The 16,095-nt window shown below is 41.3% G+C and overlaps 1 protein-coding gene across 13 annotated transcripts in view; it reads left to right on the top strand.

The window, feature by feature from the left end:
• The window catches only part of ARID1B (AT-rich interaction domain 1B), a 336,807-nt gene that overhangs the window by 302,990 nt on the left and 17,722 nt on the right, over nucleotides 1–16,095 (top strand). For all 13 annotated transcript variants that reach the window (XM_075087867.1, XM_075087874.1, XM_075087870.1 and 10 more), the window contains 2 exons: nucleotides 4,066–4,275; nucleotides 7,715–7,919. In XM_075087867.1, the coding sequence (XP_074943968.1) occupies nucleotides 4,066–4,275; nucleotides 7,715–7,919 (415 nt within the window). The remainder of the gene's footprint in view (nucleotides 1–4,065; nucleotides 4,276–7,714; nucleotides 7,920–16,095) is intronic.

Below are 16,095 nucleotides of genomic sequence, written 5' to 3'. Positions count from 1 at the left end.
TGCTACAACTTCTCCATTCCAGCAGAGGATAAAAGCAAGGGTGAATGGTCTGTGATTCACGTCACAGTATCCCTGTGATCCTACTAAGTGGATCCACTCTTTCAGCAGTTTTGTATGGAAGCGAGGTATGAGAAAATGGAGAAGGAACTGTTGAACATTGTGTTTTCAGGGTTCTTCAGCTACATAGGTAAAAGAACACTTCCGCTATGCTAATTTTGCACGTAGTGTGCATCCCTGACAGTGGCAAAGTGGCTTTAAAAGTCTTTAAAAGAGAATTTGCAAGTGTGGGTGTGAACTATGCAGGGTCACTGCAACATGAATAAAACAGTAGGTTATGAAAAACCCATAAAATGCTGTTCACTGTCCAAAGGTACACATGAACGTGACAGTGAATACACTTGAATAGTACTATGTCTTCATGGTGTTAGCTGTGAGGGGTCTGCAGCGTCCTTCAGGAGGAAGTCTTGTCAGAGGATTGTGTCCTGCAAAAGCCTCTGCCAGAGGTTGGACTTCAGCATTTTTTGCTGCCTGTGTATGTGCACTGTTCTGTAGTAAAATGGGTCTACATAGTAAGTGTAATATTGGCAGATTCTTTATTGAAGTGGAGGAGGTGATCGATAGATAGTTCTATAAATATAGATGCTTAGAGATAGGTACAGAAACAACTACCCACTGCCTTAATATGAAAAGAACTCCTACAGAAATTTGTGTTGCTCTGAAGGATACTGCAGACTCACCATTCAAGAGTCTGTGTATAATACAGTTTTAATGGTGGTAGGTGTGTTCAAAATAAAGTATGGGGTTTGACAAATTTAATATGAGAATTGGCTTTGGTATCCACGTATTTAGATGTGGGTCTTTTTTAAATCATCTATTTAAACATGGCTAGTCATACCACGTAGAAGAGTGCTGGGGGTTGAGGGCAGAGTAGGATGCAACTAAATCGGTAAAGGTATGTGCCACAGGCTTGCACCAGCATTCTTTTATCACCAAAATTATCAACAAACCTGACAGAAGAAAAGCTCATGATCTGTATTCTTCCAGCATTGCCTGGCATGTGCTCATTTTAGTTAACAATCTGCTAATGGGATCATCTTGTAACAAACCCGTGTTTTCTGAGGGCTAATGTTTACCTATAGGCAAATTTAGGCTTCCGGCTGAACCTGCCCGTGTGGAACTGAAGTTTGTTTGTGTATAGACTAGCTTGCACACATCTGTCATTTTTATATGTTTACATTTATAAAAATAGAGAAGAGAAAAAAAAAGATATTTACTCTTGAGGAATAGCATTCTTCCCTCCAGTGCATTCCTCTAAAGTTAACATTTCATTTTAGAAGAAAATTGCACCCATTTTACAAAGCATGACAACCTGAAAGCTCACACAGTAAGAAACACTTCTTACCTTCTGTAAGCTGTGAAAAGTTTTCAGATTATACTGTCATTTTAGAGCCTGCTGCCACACTGCTGAAAAGCAGTATCATTTGAGGCATATAGTAGAAAAACCCAGAATGAAAAATTCTCAACTGGTTTCCATTCTGCTCTGAATCTGATTTGAAAAAGAGAATCTTACCGTATAAAAATGAAAACGTCAAACTGATAAATCTGAACATTCTTAATCATGAACTACCATAAAAGTGAAATAGAAACTATTTTGTTGCCTCATATGTTAGAATATAAGCACATACAAAATCCGCTGGGTAAGAGCTGAAATTTCCCACCTTCATCTTTATAGAGTTGTGTGGCATCATGAGTGTCAGATTAAAACTAATGCTGATGAGCAGCAGAGTAACTTTGTTCTTACTGCGGTTGGTAGTGGGGTAGCTCCAGTTTATTTAGCTGTTCAAGCCTGTGTGATCATATATCTGTGCTCACTTCAAAATCAAATAAGTAGCACCATGACTTGCCTACTTCCCTCTCTCCACCCACCCCCCAAATAAATCTTTGACAAAGTACATTTGTTGAAAAGAGTTAAAATTATTTTCTTAAACACCCAGATCCATGGCAAGTGGTTAGATGCTTAGAGTAAACTGGTTGGCGTTACCGAATCAGTTTGTCCTTTCACTGCGTGATCTGCAGGACTCATGTCAAAGTACTTTCCTGCCAGCCACTTAGTATTAGTAAAACAAATTCAGCCCTGACTGACTTCAGTAGGAGTTGTAACACAGCTGAATCTGGCTCAAGTAAATTCAGGAGTGCGCCTCATTTCTAAGTAAAAAAGGTAACAGTATCTGTAGCAAGGACTACTGCGAAGGAGTTACCTTATCAGGAAGCAAGGCAGAAAACTTTACAGGAGGCTATTTATTTAATTAAAGTGTATATCCATTCACTGGAAAGAACAGCAATGGCTCATGGAACTGCTGGGTCTACCCCCCTTGGCTTCATGTCTCTTTTCTCCTGGCTCTCCTCCAGCGTTGCCAAGTTTCACCTAAAGGCTGGAGGGATATACAGAGTCTGTCATATTTTCCAGGCTAACATGCAGGATGAATGGTGGCACTGCTTTTAAAATCATTGGCAGTTGGATTCCACCCCACTGCATCTTTCGTGGTGTTGAGTGCCAGTCATCACAAGTGTGCTGTGGGGACAGGGACGAAGTGGGTGGTTCTGTAGCATCCATGAGGTACATGGATGTAGAGATGTTCAACTAGAAATAAGTTCCTATTTACTTAGAATAGTGCTGTCTCTTGTTCAGTGTAAGGAAAAGGCAAAGGAGGGAAAGAGTGATTGACTAGATGAGTTTAAAGAAGTGTCTACTGCAATCAGCAACCAAGTTTAGGATTTTACTATGTACAGACATAAGGGATATGTTTCCCCTCATATATTTGGCTGCTTTCCCGAGGTTTATATCAATCTTTTTCTCTTGTGTTTAATTCTGAACCACTCCCATCTTCCACTGCCGAGCAAATCACCTTCTGCAAGCAGGAGGGTCTTCCTGCAGTAGCAGCAGCCCCTCTCTGCTGTCAGATCACAGGCAGCTCAGATAGGGTGTAGTCCGTCCACACATGGCACAGAGCCCAGCTCACAGAGTTACATTGCACAGAAAAGATATGGTGAGAAGTTACAGCTTGTGTAGCTGCCTCAGTGCTTTCTGCCATCTCCACATAGAAAAGAAAAGGGCATTAAGACAACATGAGCTTTCATTAGCTGTAAAGCCCAAATAGCATCAGGAAAAGGGGATCACTCCTGCCTTTCTGCCATGTGAGAAAGAATACTGCCTTTTCCACCTCTTGCTTTTTTCCTGGTGGTGGTTCAGCTCTGATCCCTGTGCATCCCTGGTTTTCCCCAGGTCATAATACACCTTTGCAAAGTAGGATGTGTGAGATGGCTATCTTCTGTCCTCTTTCAAGGTAGGAAAGTAGTAGCTATTCATAAGCACTATAGGCTCAGGCAGCTAGCTGGAAGTTCACCAAGAGCCTTGCCACCAATCTCCTTGGACCGTAGGCACTCTTACTCATCTTGGTTTTTGGCCAGTGCTGGTGTGAAGAGGTAGTAAAGCATAACCATTTGTGACTCTCTAAAGAAAGTACTACTCCTCAGTGTACTACTTTGCCATGATTCACACTTTAGGCTGCTTTTGTGCAGTTCCTGTTCTGGAGGAACACTTTCAGGTTTTCCAGCCCCTTTTTGGGGTCAAATAGGAGAGGGTTGATTTGGTTTGGTTTTAGGATTACGTACACTTGTGTGGGACAAGCCTGTTTTCAATTTTACCCAAAATATTGCTTACAAAGCACTTTGAGATAAGTGGATGAGAAGCACTATGTGAGAGCTACCTCTTCTTAAAAAGACATGAGGCAACATCAGAAACTTGCCTTCTGGGATCCAAAGTTCAGATCAGTTAAATAAATATGAAAATGGGGAGTTTGGGCCCTTTATTTAAAAAGCTGAATTTTCCGTATATGGACAGAATGTACTGTTTGTGCCTGAACTAGTAGCCTTCATTCCTGACTGTTGTGTGATAGCTTTAGTTTGTTTGACATCTTCTCTTTTTCAATGTTGTGAGTTTCTTACTTTCTTTTCCCTTCCCCTCCCACCCTTCCCCCAACTCTTTTTTTTCTTCTTGCGATTCAGAAATCAAGTTCCTCTACCACAACTGGAGAGAAGATCACAAAAGTCTATGAACTAGGAAATGAGCCGGAGCGCAAGATGTGGGTGGATCGGTACCTCACGTTCATGGAGGAGAGGGGCACGCCCGTGGCCAGTCTGCCAGCCGTGGGCAAGAAGCCCCTGGACCTGTTCAGGCTCTATGTCTGCGTCAAAGAGATTGGAGGTTTAGCACAGGTGAGAAGTGGTGCTTGAAAGTGAACCTTTTGAAAAGGCGTTATGCATTTTTTTTCCCAGAGTATTTCCTGCTGGTTACACCATTACATTTTCAGCACTGACAACATTGTTGAAGAAAATAGAGTTTAGCGCTTTAATATTTGTCTGGAGTTCATTTTGGGCTGCATAACTGCCCTAAAACTTTACAATTTGAGTCAAAATTGATCATTGCGGTAGACAGAGGAAACTGTTACTTGTTCAGGGGAATCCAGTAATGCCACTAAGAGAAGAAAAGACGAAAAGGCGATTGGATCAAAGTTGCATATAAGCAACACATGACAGAGCTGAAAGGAAAAGGAGATTTTGAAACCCATCCTTCCCGGATAGGGATACCGCCTCTAGGACAAATCAGTTCATCTCTCCAGAGAAGTGGCAGATACAGTGTGGAAACACAGTCCTTCATCCCAGACCTTTCATCTCCTGAGTGTCTCTGTACGGTACCTTTGTTTCTTAGACTGGAACTGTGCTTCCTCTGTGTTTGGAAAATGCTTAGAGGGTATTTTTACAAACATAATGGTTACAAGGAAAAGGTGAATTACTTAATTGAGATGAAGGAAAATGAAAGTAGGAAGAGCTGAGAATAAAAAAGTCACAGATGGGAGAGAGAAGCTTTGATTTGTGTTCTCACCAGCTAACTGCAAGTTTTGCAAAGGGGAATTTGGAAATTGCTTGTGAGTTCCATAAGACTGACCACCACAGAGCAAAACTAAATGTCTCACTGTCAAGCACCATCAAAAGGGAAAGCAGGAGAAAAGTCTGTATTTGCAGGCTTAGATTTGGTACTCGAAGTCATCTGTCCTTGCCTGATACTTTTCCAAAGCATCCCTTTCATCTAGGGGGTTGCTCTGGTTAGGTGCTAGAAGCTACTGTGAAGTGCTGAGACCCATGATTTCTGTGGATCTAAGAATGTTTGTGGATGTTCAGCATTTTGCAAGATGAGGTCTTAAACATAGCTGTGTAGATAAATATGTATATGCAATTTTTAATATAGAATAGGTAATATTTAATATTTAAATAGATACCATTTTACACTAATTACAAAATCTGAATTCAAAAAGACGGCAAACAAATTAGATCCTCAGAAAGAGAGCACATTTTAATAATATTTGTGGTTGGTTCAAGAAAGAAATGTCGAACATCAGGTAGTACCATTTTCAATGCTATTTTGAATAGTACACCTCACAGCACAGGATTTGACTACTGAATTAGATCATTGGCCCTTGAAGTGCAGAGATTTTAGCTATTCCTGTTATTAAAGGAAGGCAGAGAAATCTAATATAGTTCAGCTTGCCAGTTGTTAAATGCTGTATACGGGTAAGAGATGTTATCCTGACATTCCTAGTGATCAGCTCGTGCCTCCCAGCATCATAAAGATTTGATTGCTTTTAGCTCAGAAACTTTATTACAGGTAAATCGTGTCATGCAGCTGCTCTGCCTCATACAGCATGATGGAGCCCATAGTATGACTCTTAGCGTCAAAAATTAAGCAAGATGGGGGGCAGAAGGGATATTCTAGAGAATCATTCATGTTTGCTTATTATGGAAATTTATTTTATTTTGGGACACTCGGTGTTGATTTGCAGTGGCAGACATTATGCATTGCCAAAGAATAGATGCTGTTCACTAAGACTGATTTTTGAAAGAGCTTGAGTTACAAATGTGTGTACTTCAGTCCTGGTAAAAACTGACACTGGAAAGAAAGGCTTCTGGTTTTACTGGTGTGTCCACATGAATGATCACCACGTTTATCTGTTTGAGGCCACAGAGGTGCAGAGCTTTGCTTGCTGAGGTTTATTATATGCATGTGATGCTTGCCTAGAAAGCTGTTGCTCCAACTGCTGCACTCCGCATCTCGTGATTCTGCCTGGAGAGTGACAGGGAGTGGAGCTGTGCAGCACCGGTGCATATTCTCTGTCTGAATAGTTGCAATTGATGGGGTCCCAAAATGAATGGACCAGCTTTTGGCAGTCTTCTTTTAAATGCCAATATACTGAGCATTTAGGCATGAATGTTTCTGTTTGCTTTATGCAATGTGTTCCTTACTCACCTCTTAGCTGTGAGTCAGTAGGCCCAAAGGGTTGTGTAGCTGGATTTCAAGCCTCAACAGGGACAGTTTGTGAAAATCTCACCTCCTTTAACTCCTGGGTTCTTGCAGGATGTATCAGAGAAATAAAAACACTAGGCATAGCCGTGCCAACCTGCTTGCTATTAATGCTATCCCCAAAAGATCTTTGCTGACTGGCAGCAGGTACGGTGTTATTAAACACCGAGAGAGACATAAGAAATGTTTCCTTTGCTGGCACTCAGGCTTAGGAACGGTAGGGCTAATGATAACCTTTGTAGCTATACAGGTTAAGTTGGAGCCATTAAAATCTCAGGCCTCAGGGCAAGTAGCAGTCGTCATAGCATGCAAGAATCGGGATTCTTCCCCAACAAAAGCTGAGCCGCTCAGATATTTAAAGCCCGTTTATTTCAGTGCTGCCTCCCCTCCTTGGATCACACCTAGCAATTGCACAAGTGGTTGAGTGAACTCTGGAGCATCAGGTATTACTGCAAAAGTACCGGCTGCTATGAGTGATACAGCTGAGCGAGCCAGTGGCATCATCCAGGATGACAAATGAACTTCACTGTTATTACAGATCAGCTGTGTTTGAGGAACTCATGAACAGAGTCTTTAAGTATTCTCAGCCTTACACTGCAAACAAGACTCGCAGCAGAGTTGTGCAGTCAGCACTGTAATACAGAGTATTGCTGAACTAGCCCTGTGTGTTTGAAGTCTGCCTTAATTAATTAAGGGGCCTCGCTTCACTCTGCTTCTCATCTAGCCAAAGGATCATTGATCTGTCCCTGCAAGATGCCCTAAAGTGAAAGGACTTGAACCAGGAATTACAGGCTGAACTGTTTGACAGCTGGTGGCTATTTTGGAGAAAAATTTATTTTTCATATCAATGCTCAAACACTTAAATTGCAGAATAACGTTGTTATTGCTTTCTAAATTAGTTTTTAGAAGCTGCTTTTTAATTAGAATGGAGTGGGTGTGGGTGGGTGTTGGAGAGAGGGAGAATGAGCGTGCATTTGCTCAGAGATGGATTGCTAACTGAAGAGCACAGGCCCTGGAAGAGTGCAAGGCATTTAAAAGATGCACCATGCAGAAGACTCTCCACAAGCAAAGCTTTTTATGTAGCTATCAGGTCCTTAATGGCTTTGTAACTCTAAATGCTGTCTATGCATTACTGCATGTGGGAGTGATGAGCATTAGTTAAAAGGGGAAAATAAAAAAAGTAAACCAAGACATTAAGTGCCTTTTTTCCTTTTGCCCCTTTTTCCCCCCCCTTTTTGTCTCCTGACTTAAACAAACCACTTTGCTGCAAACCAATGATTCTGCCATTTGTTTTGCTAGGTTAATAAAAACAAGAAGTGGCGTGAGCTGGCAACCACCTTGAACGTTGGCACTTCAAGCAGCGCAGCCAGCTCCCTGAAAAAACAATACATTCAGTACCTGTTTGCCTTCGAGTGCAAGATTGAGCGAGGGGAGGAGCCCCCTCCAGAAGTCTTCAGCACTGGAGATACTAAGAAACAACCTAAGATTCAGCCGCCATCTCCTGGTAAGTCAAAAAAACTGCAGCCTCTTACACAACCATTTTTTGAATGCAAAAGATACTCACTAGGTTGCAGTTTATATATTTAGAAGCATGTCTTGCTAATGCTGGCCAAACAACAAAGATAAATACGTTGTTGGCATCTTGTTTTCAAACTTGCAGCTAGCTCCTGAGTCAAGTCCGATTTAACTCCGAAGGGCCATCCGCAGTCATGTGTCGAGTTTGTCATTGCTCGCTCTAACACATAAAGACGTGTGCACCAGCATACCCTTAATATTCAGAGTTTTGTTGGCATAGTAAAAAGAATAGCATTCTGCACAGATGTGCTTGCGCTGTAAGTCAGTACTAAAACGAGTGTCAATTTGTCTAAAGATCAGATTCTGGTAGTTGCACTTTCCTTGCTATGACTCTGAAGCTGCATTTTCGACACAAGTGTTGGTCAGCAGAGCTTCAGATGGAGTCAGGATGGCAGATGCTGGGCTGATCAGTGGGTCTCAGATGGTTGCTCTGATACAGCTCGCGCTGAATGTGTGGCAGAGGGAGAGAGTTGAGAGGATGGTGTATCCCCGCTGCCAGACCTCACAGTTTGGAGGCACGCACTCTTCTTTGGTTGCTAATCCGGTATGTCAGATAAATCATTAGCAGCACTCTCTTCTCGTCTGGAGATGCTCGATTTTGGTTGTTCTTTTTGCATGTACAGTGTGGTGTTTGCAAGCACACTGTTTTCTTTCTAAAATAGCTCAGCTTAAGATTCTCAAGGTTGGATAGTTATGAGTGATACTCAAGGCAGGAAAATTCTTCAGTTGTAACATTTTAAGTACATAGGAAAAAGTATAGTAAGTATTAGTCCATTATGTTGACTTTTGGACTGCCCATGGAAGAGGAAATATTTCCTTTGATTTGCTGATTATTATGCTTTTCTGATGAACAATATCATTCTGTTAATAACTACCTTCACAATTACTGTTAGGCAGACAACCTTCTTTCACTGCCAGGAGAATATAATTCCTGGAATGTTTACACCAGTTTCCTGCATTAGAAGGCAGTGTGAGGACAGTATTGAATACCTTAATTTCTGTTAGTGCAGTTCACTGGTTGAAAATGGGAAGTGGCGAGTCAGGGACCCAGCAAGCTCTCCAGGCAGTTTGCGGGCTGCATGGCTCCAGGTTGAGAATTCCTATCGCGGATAGCGGAAAATTGCGAAGACCTTTATAATCATATAATACAGTTCTAGCTTTTACAAGATCATTTGTTATGATAGCACTCTGTCGGTACAGAAAAAGATAAAGGCAATAAGGGTTAAATCTTTTTCAGGCCGATGTATTCAGTGTAAGGATTGTGGGGAGTGTTTAGTAAAATCTTCCTAGGTATATCTCTGTGTGTAATACCTTAAATATTTCCTCTACCTTGTTAACACCTAGGGTTATCAGGTACCCCAATGCCGATTATTTAACAGAGACAATAACTAGGTTACTTTGCAAGGCAGGTTTAGAAGATGGGGAAAAACACTTGGTATTAGAAGTGAAGCCTGTAGCCCAAATGTTTATCTGTCTGAAATGGGCATAGGGTGTACTGAATTGCACGACTGCAAAAAATAAAAGATGTTGAGTATGCCTGTCACCTCCTGAGAAGGCTGGTAAGGGGAGCTGAAACTGTTAGACTTGTTAAGGAGGGTGAAGAGGAAATTAATCTGTTTCTAAAACCAAACAGCAGTACTAAAAATGAAAGAGTATTTTGCTTTGCTCTCACCTCTCTTACCCCTCTCCCTCCAACACTGCTCTCAGTAGTTAGTTCAGGGATGATCACTGTAAATTGGCTGAATTCTGAGATGAAGAACCATTAGTTAAATACGTAAACCTGAAACAAAGGAATAGAAATGTCGGGCGTACCACTTTTAGAGGGTCCTTTTGCATCATGACGCTACAGATGAAAATGGCAAAGTCCAAGTTTAAATTTATCATAACATTCAAGCAAGCTGTCTGTGAGGAGAACTGAAACTATTTTTCTAAAATAAAAACACAGCAGGACGTAGAGACTAGAAGAGGGGGAAGCAAGCAAAGATCTCAAGGTTTGTTTTGTTGGCGAGAAAAGAGCTCGTGTCACTGAATGGACTGCACTTCTGTACGGAGAAAGGCTTTCCCAGTGTGTATCAGCTTTAGTACACGAAATCCCGCTGAGGTATAGATGCTGCAGAGTAAAAGCCTGTTCTCTTTAATAGTCAGCTTTTTTTCTTGCTCCTTTTCCTTTAGTATATACCAACATTAACATTTTAACTGCACAAAAGAAGTAGAGTTGTAGATGTGCTTTAGATAATCTGTTACTCTTTGGCATTCAGAGGGAACAGGAGCCCAATACAACAAGAAACAATAGCCTCCAAAGGTCCTTGCTTTAACCATTAGCCTCCGTTGTGCAGTTAGCTCAGTGTAGGTAGAGCCACTTTGAAGCCAAATCCATTTGTGGAGAACTAGTTAGAGTATTAGGGCTGAAGTTAATTCTAATAAAAAAGCAGGGGGACTTATCTCAGAGGGGAGGTTGTTGTATTTTGTCCAATTCTAATCAGCCGATGCTATGAAATCAGGGTCATGAGAGTAAAAATCAGCTCATATGCATAAAACACTTAATACTACATATTTCACTTGCTCGTAATAATATATAAGGAATACATGTAAGAATATATAGGGAGCCTTCTTGTTACAGAGAAGAATTCAGTTCCTATGTAGATGTTCCACAAGGTGGGAGCACGGTGACATGCCGTTCAGAGCAAATCAGTTCTTGCAGATGTCCTGCATCGAAGGGGCGATTATGTGATTGCCTCACAGACAACCTCTAGAATGCAGTCACAAAGGGAATGCTGGGAAACACAGTGCAACAACCATAGTGAGGACCTGGTCAGGGAAGGGATGCGATGTGTAAGTCAAATCTTTGGGACTGCAAGGCAGTGGTCTGCGTCCATGTTAGTCCATTTGCTTGTAGTGCTGTTTTTGGGATTCTCCCATCGCTTCTGTTCTTTACAACATCATTAATAAGGTAAATGGTACGTAAAGGAGTGAATAATTTAGTGCTATGTGGAGTGCAATTCAGGATAGTGTCAGCAATTATAAAAAGTTGAAAAAAGGAGTGAGGGTAGAGCAGCAAAGAACAGGCTGGTTGGCTTTGTTGAGCAGAGGTTTGTACAGTAGCCAAGGTGTTAGGGGTAGGATGACCTGCCTATTTTAATAAATGTTCTGGCTTCATACTACTGTCAGAGCCTCTTCTGTTCTTTCATAAAACTCACAGGGAGAGGTGGGAGCCTGAATATGTTCTAGTGTGGCTTGCACTGTTCTGAGGCTGTGCAAGTCAGAGACATGCCTGTGGTAGGCTGAGGCCTTTGTATCACAGCTTAAATCTGTCTAGGTCAGATAATGCCATCAGCAGTGAAGACCAGCAGCAGATGCCTAATGACAGGCTAGCTATTAGAGAACCCCTGTTGGCCTTATCTCCTGATTGTTGGGTCCATGCCGAAGTCCGCATCAACTGTTGACTGCTCTTTTGCTGCACAGAAAATCCCTTACAGAGAGAGAGACATTGTAGGTCCTTTTAAGCATCCTTCTCGGGCGCCAGTGCTTTCCAGAAGTGGGTACAAAGACAAAATGCTCTTCCTGTCATGCGTGTTCGATAGTTTTGACCAGAATGTGCACAAATAAGTTCTAAACTGAAAATTATTCTGGGGGCCATTATGCTAAGCACTAATGGGTGCTGGAGAACAAATTTCAAAAAAGCATCAGCGTGAAGCAGTTGTTTTCCACTGCTGTACTCTGGCACTGTAAATTCTTAGCTGCAGTATGCAGTTACGTATGCATGACTCAAAATTACAGAGAGAGCTGTTTGTCCTACACTGAATGGACAGGATGGCCACGGTGGTACAGCTGAGGATGCTCCTGAGTAACCCTCAGCAGCTGGCCCTGATGTCAGCGGAGATTTCATTACAGCAAACCTGGAAAATTGTGTGCCTGTGTTGGAAAGAGGGAGCAGAGCACACCAAGAGTGTGTTCCCTGCGTTTCCTTGGCAGCAGAGAAACAAGACTTGGGGAGGGGGATGGCGGGGGGGGACGCGACACAACACCACACGACACAGCCATTCAGTGAGTGCGTCTGTAACCAAACCCATCCGTCTCTGCTGGCGGGTGGCTGACTGAAGTGCTATTATTAGCAGGCAGGTGATGTCATGGAACGTGTCATGAGGCCAGCCAGGGAATCCCATGGAAGATGGATGGGCGAGGGGTCTGGAGGGGTGGACGGGGGGGACAGAGAGAGATGCCCCCATGCTAGCACCCGCGCCCGCCCGGGGGGGCCCTGCCACAGCCAGCGGCCCCTAGCCCGGCCTAACTGGGGCACTGGGTTTGTACTGTGTAAATTATCTTCCCAGCGTGGCGGCTGGCTGTTCGCTCTGAAGTATGTGAATGTACTTAACCTTCAGTAACCTTTCCATTGTTTACTTTAGAGTATACATTTGTAGCTTCTGGCAAAAGGTAGGGATATCCTAGAGAGCATGTCAGGCCTCATATTAATGGAGTTTCAAGAGGTTGCATTCTTCTTTTCTTTTTTTTTCTTTTTTTTTTTTTTCCTGAAGGGAAAAAAATTGCTGGCAAGCGAAAGACTGTTTTGGTTTTTTTTGACTGCATATTTCTGTTCTGGTAAATAAAGGGTCTTTCCTAAAGGCAGTACTTACTGCTGTGCAGGCTTTGCAAGGAAAAAGACATATAATTCCATGCTATAATTCCATGCTTCCGAGAGTAACGTGTGCCGTTGAGTGAACTGTGGAAGAGTTTGTAGAACCTCACCTCCTCACTGGTGAAGATGTTCATTTTATTTCATTTTGGATGGATTTTCTATTGTTAAAAACGTATCCTTACAAATCTGTAATGACACTTGAAAGACAAGTGTTGCTTAGACGTGAATGTGAGATGAAGAATTCAGTAGCTATGTACACACAGGTTTTTTCCTGGACATCCCCAAGTCAGCTGCAGAATCGTGTAAGCAGAGATTACCTATTCTAAAAGAACATTGTTGTTTGTCTTCCTTCTTAGTTCTTTGTTTAATATTGAAACTTATGAACCACTTTAAAAGATACAGTTTCTATTTCAGGATGTCCACCATCAAAACTAAAACATCTACCATAATAAAAACCCTGCAAGGATAGACATAAAAATTGCAGAGCAGTTTAGCAAATGTAAAATTTAAGGGGAAACATGAAGAAGGAATATGGTACTTTCTTACAGAGAAGAGCGTTGTTTTGATATTCTTTAACTAGAAAATATTGATAATAGTAATGTGTGTAAAATTGATGTGTGAGAGAACGTAACTAGTTTGCATTTAACATGTGTACATGCAGGCACCTGTGTGCACATGCTATATCCAAAACCTGTTTGAAGTATATTGCTTTGATGCAAAGTCAAGCGCTGAAAGGTTAGGAAATGCCAAAAGTGAGATATAATCTTTGCAACCTTAATTATGTTTCCTTGTGCATGTACAGTTCAATACACTCTTAATTACGCAGTCACATTGAAATTTTTTCCAGGAAATGTCTGTGTCATTCTGTGCACAGAATAAACAGTGCTTGGTGAATGAGGAGCTATTCAGTATTTTGCATTATCCTCACTTTTCAGTACACAGCCCTTACTTGTGCCACAGTTTTCAACCAAACTCGAAGAAAGAGTTATAAATTTACTCCTTGCTTTTTCTTGTCTTCACTACAACTGTATTTGAGGGCTTTAAAAAGTATGAATCAGCATTTGCAATACTTATCTGAGAGGGAAAATAGTATGATTCCCATTCTACAGAAGAAGAACTGGGCTACCAAAAAAATTACAACATGAGTATCCACTAGTTCTGGGTGCCAGTTTTCTAAGTTTTGCCATGTATAGCCCTTTATATGATCTCATCTGTTGACCTACAAGTTCTGCACAGCTGGAAAACAGTGTCTCTAAACAGACCCTCTGAGAAAAGGAACACGCATCTAAAAATCTCTCGTGCAAAATTTGATTTCACTCATATGCACAGTATTGGACTCTTCCCAGTATTGAACTCTTTGTCTTTTTGTCCAGCCACTTATGGTTCTTTCCCTGTACTTTAACTCTCAGTAGGTATATTTTCTGGGCTTCCTTGGTGTTCCCTGTTGCAGTGCAACTTCAGACTTCTCAGAATCTAATCTGATCTCATCCATATCTCCTTTCCAGGTTCCTAGTCCCCTTGTCAGTCTCCTTCTATTCTCCTTTGCTGTTGATGGTCAGAAACCCTATTGCCTTGCCTTTGCTTGCCAACCTCCCATTGTAACTAAGAGAGCTTGTGCAGCTTGGCGTCCTTGCTATAGGTTGTCGTGCTCAGCTCCACATTCAAGACCGCCCAGTTCAACCCAGGAGGTGAACTGCAGTGAGAGTCCTGCTCACTGCCAGTCTGAAAGAAGTACAAACAGGATCTTTAGAAAAGCAAGCAGTAAATGTACAGCAAGCTAATAATCTCTACATATGAACAGGTGTTTTTCCCAAATTTATTTGACCAAATCAGAATAAACACTAGAACAGCAAGAGTACTTTCCCTGTCACAGGCATGTCCCCAACATTACCGCAAAGTCTCTTCTTCAAACAATGAAGGGACCACTCGTGCTGCGTGTGAAAAAGGTGACCAAATATATACTCGGCTTGGAAGACTCACAGAAAAGTATTTCTCTTTTGGGGACAACAGAAGAGTACCATATATTTTTGAAGGCATATTCTTTAAAAAAGCTGGCTAGCTACAGCCAAAAATTTCCAAAATAAAATTAGCTTGAGGGGAATATCCATCAGGATGACCTCCTGATGATTGGCTGAAGCTTGGCAAAGGTACTGAAAATCACATCCCACAAGAGAAATTTTAAGTTGCTTAAAAAATTGTACCTGCTCGACCAACAGGAACCATTAACAGTACATACTTAGCTTATTCTTTCTCAAGCAATGTGCTATTTACATCGATGCTATTACTAAAATATAGGTGAACATTCAGTGACCTGTGAGTGTATGACATAAACATAATTGTCTTTGCGGTTGCTTGTAGGTCACATCCACACTTGGGCTCTTCTTAGTAGCTAATGACCTAATCCAGAGATTGAAACATTTGCAGTCCCTATACTGTAGAAGTGTCCCTGACCCAATGGAGGTCAAAAGCAAAGCATATTAACAAAGCAGTAGCAGAAACTTTGCACTTCTCAAGACAACATTTGCCTTCCGTTTTTTCAGCTGTTTATAAGAAGTCATTTAGAAAGAGGTGAGGGAAAAATAACCAACCCTATAACCACCACCCAGCGGACAGAAATTTGACTTGTAGTTTCTCAGTGAGATATCCTCTTTTTGCTTTAAACCTTTCCTTATCTAAGAAGATTATATAAAACATATTGATATTCATAATACAGATTCTATATTCATGCAGCCCGTAAATACCAAAAAAATATCTTACTTGTTTTCTTTAGGTTTACTTTAGATATTAGTTAAGTTCTTGTTCAGGTAGGCTAGGGAGGAACTTAATGCTGCTTAATAGCCCACCATAAGAGAAATAGGCTGGGTTAGGCAATATAATATTTTACAGTAAGCATATGGGTACACTAAGATGTTTACTTACATGGTTCTAATATTACAATATGGTATGTGACAATGTGTGGCTTAACTCAGAAATGCTTTCAAGCTTTTTAGAAGTACCCTAGAATTGTGTTTAAAGCTCAAGGGCAGGAGAATGGTCCTGGCTCACTCAGAGGTCATATATACAAAGGGCTCGTTTTATGTGAACATGATGATTTTTTTTTATTATCACATGGATTTGTTTTATTATAGCACTAAAGCCTTCAGTCAGCTGTAGCATTAGTTGTGGCAAGTGTTGTTGTTACTGTATTAATGCAATCAGAGAGCTTTTCTTAAACTTATTTTGAACCTCATTACTATGTGAGCATAATCCAAACATGCCTCAGAAAGCTGAGGACAAGAACAATGTGGTCTACACAATGTGGATTTTACGTATGCGCTTGCTACTGAGACTGATTTCCAGATAGTGGAACATGTGTTACAGATATAAATGAAACACATATAAAAAAGGTGTTCTTCAGTTAAAAACAAGCTCTGCCTGTCAAGATGATGAGTGTTCTAGGATTCTGAGTCAATTATAAACTACTCTCTCTTTC

This window comes from Phalacrocorax aristotelis, chromosome 3 (assembly GCF_949628215.1).
Source record: "Phalacrocorax aristotelis chromosome 3, bGulAri2.1, whole genome shotgun sequence".
Lineage (NCBI taxonomy): Eukaryota > Metazoa > Chordata > Aves > Suliformes > Phalacrocoracidae > Phalacrocorax > Phalacrocorax aristotelis.
This window is presented reverse-complemented; position numbering and strand designations above follow the sequence as displayed.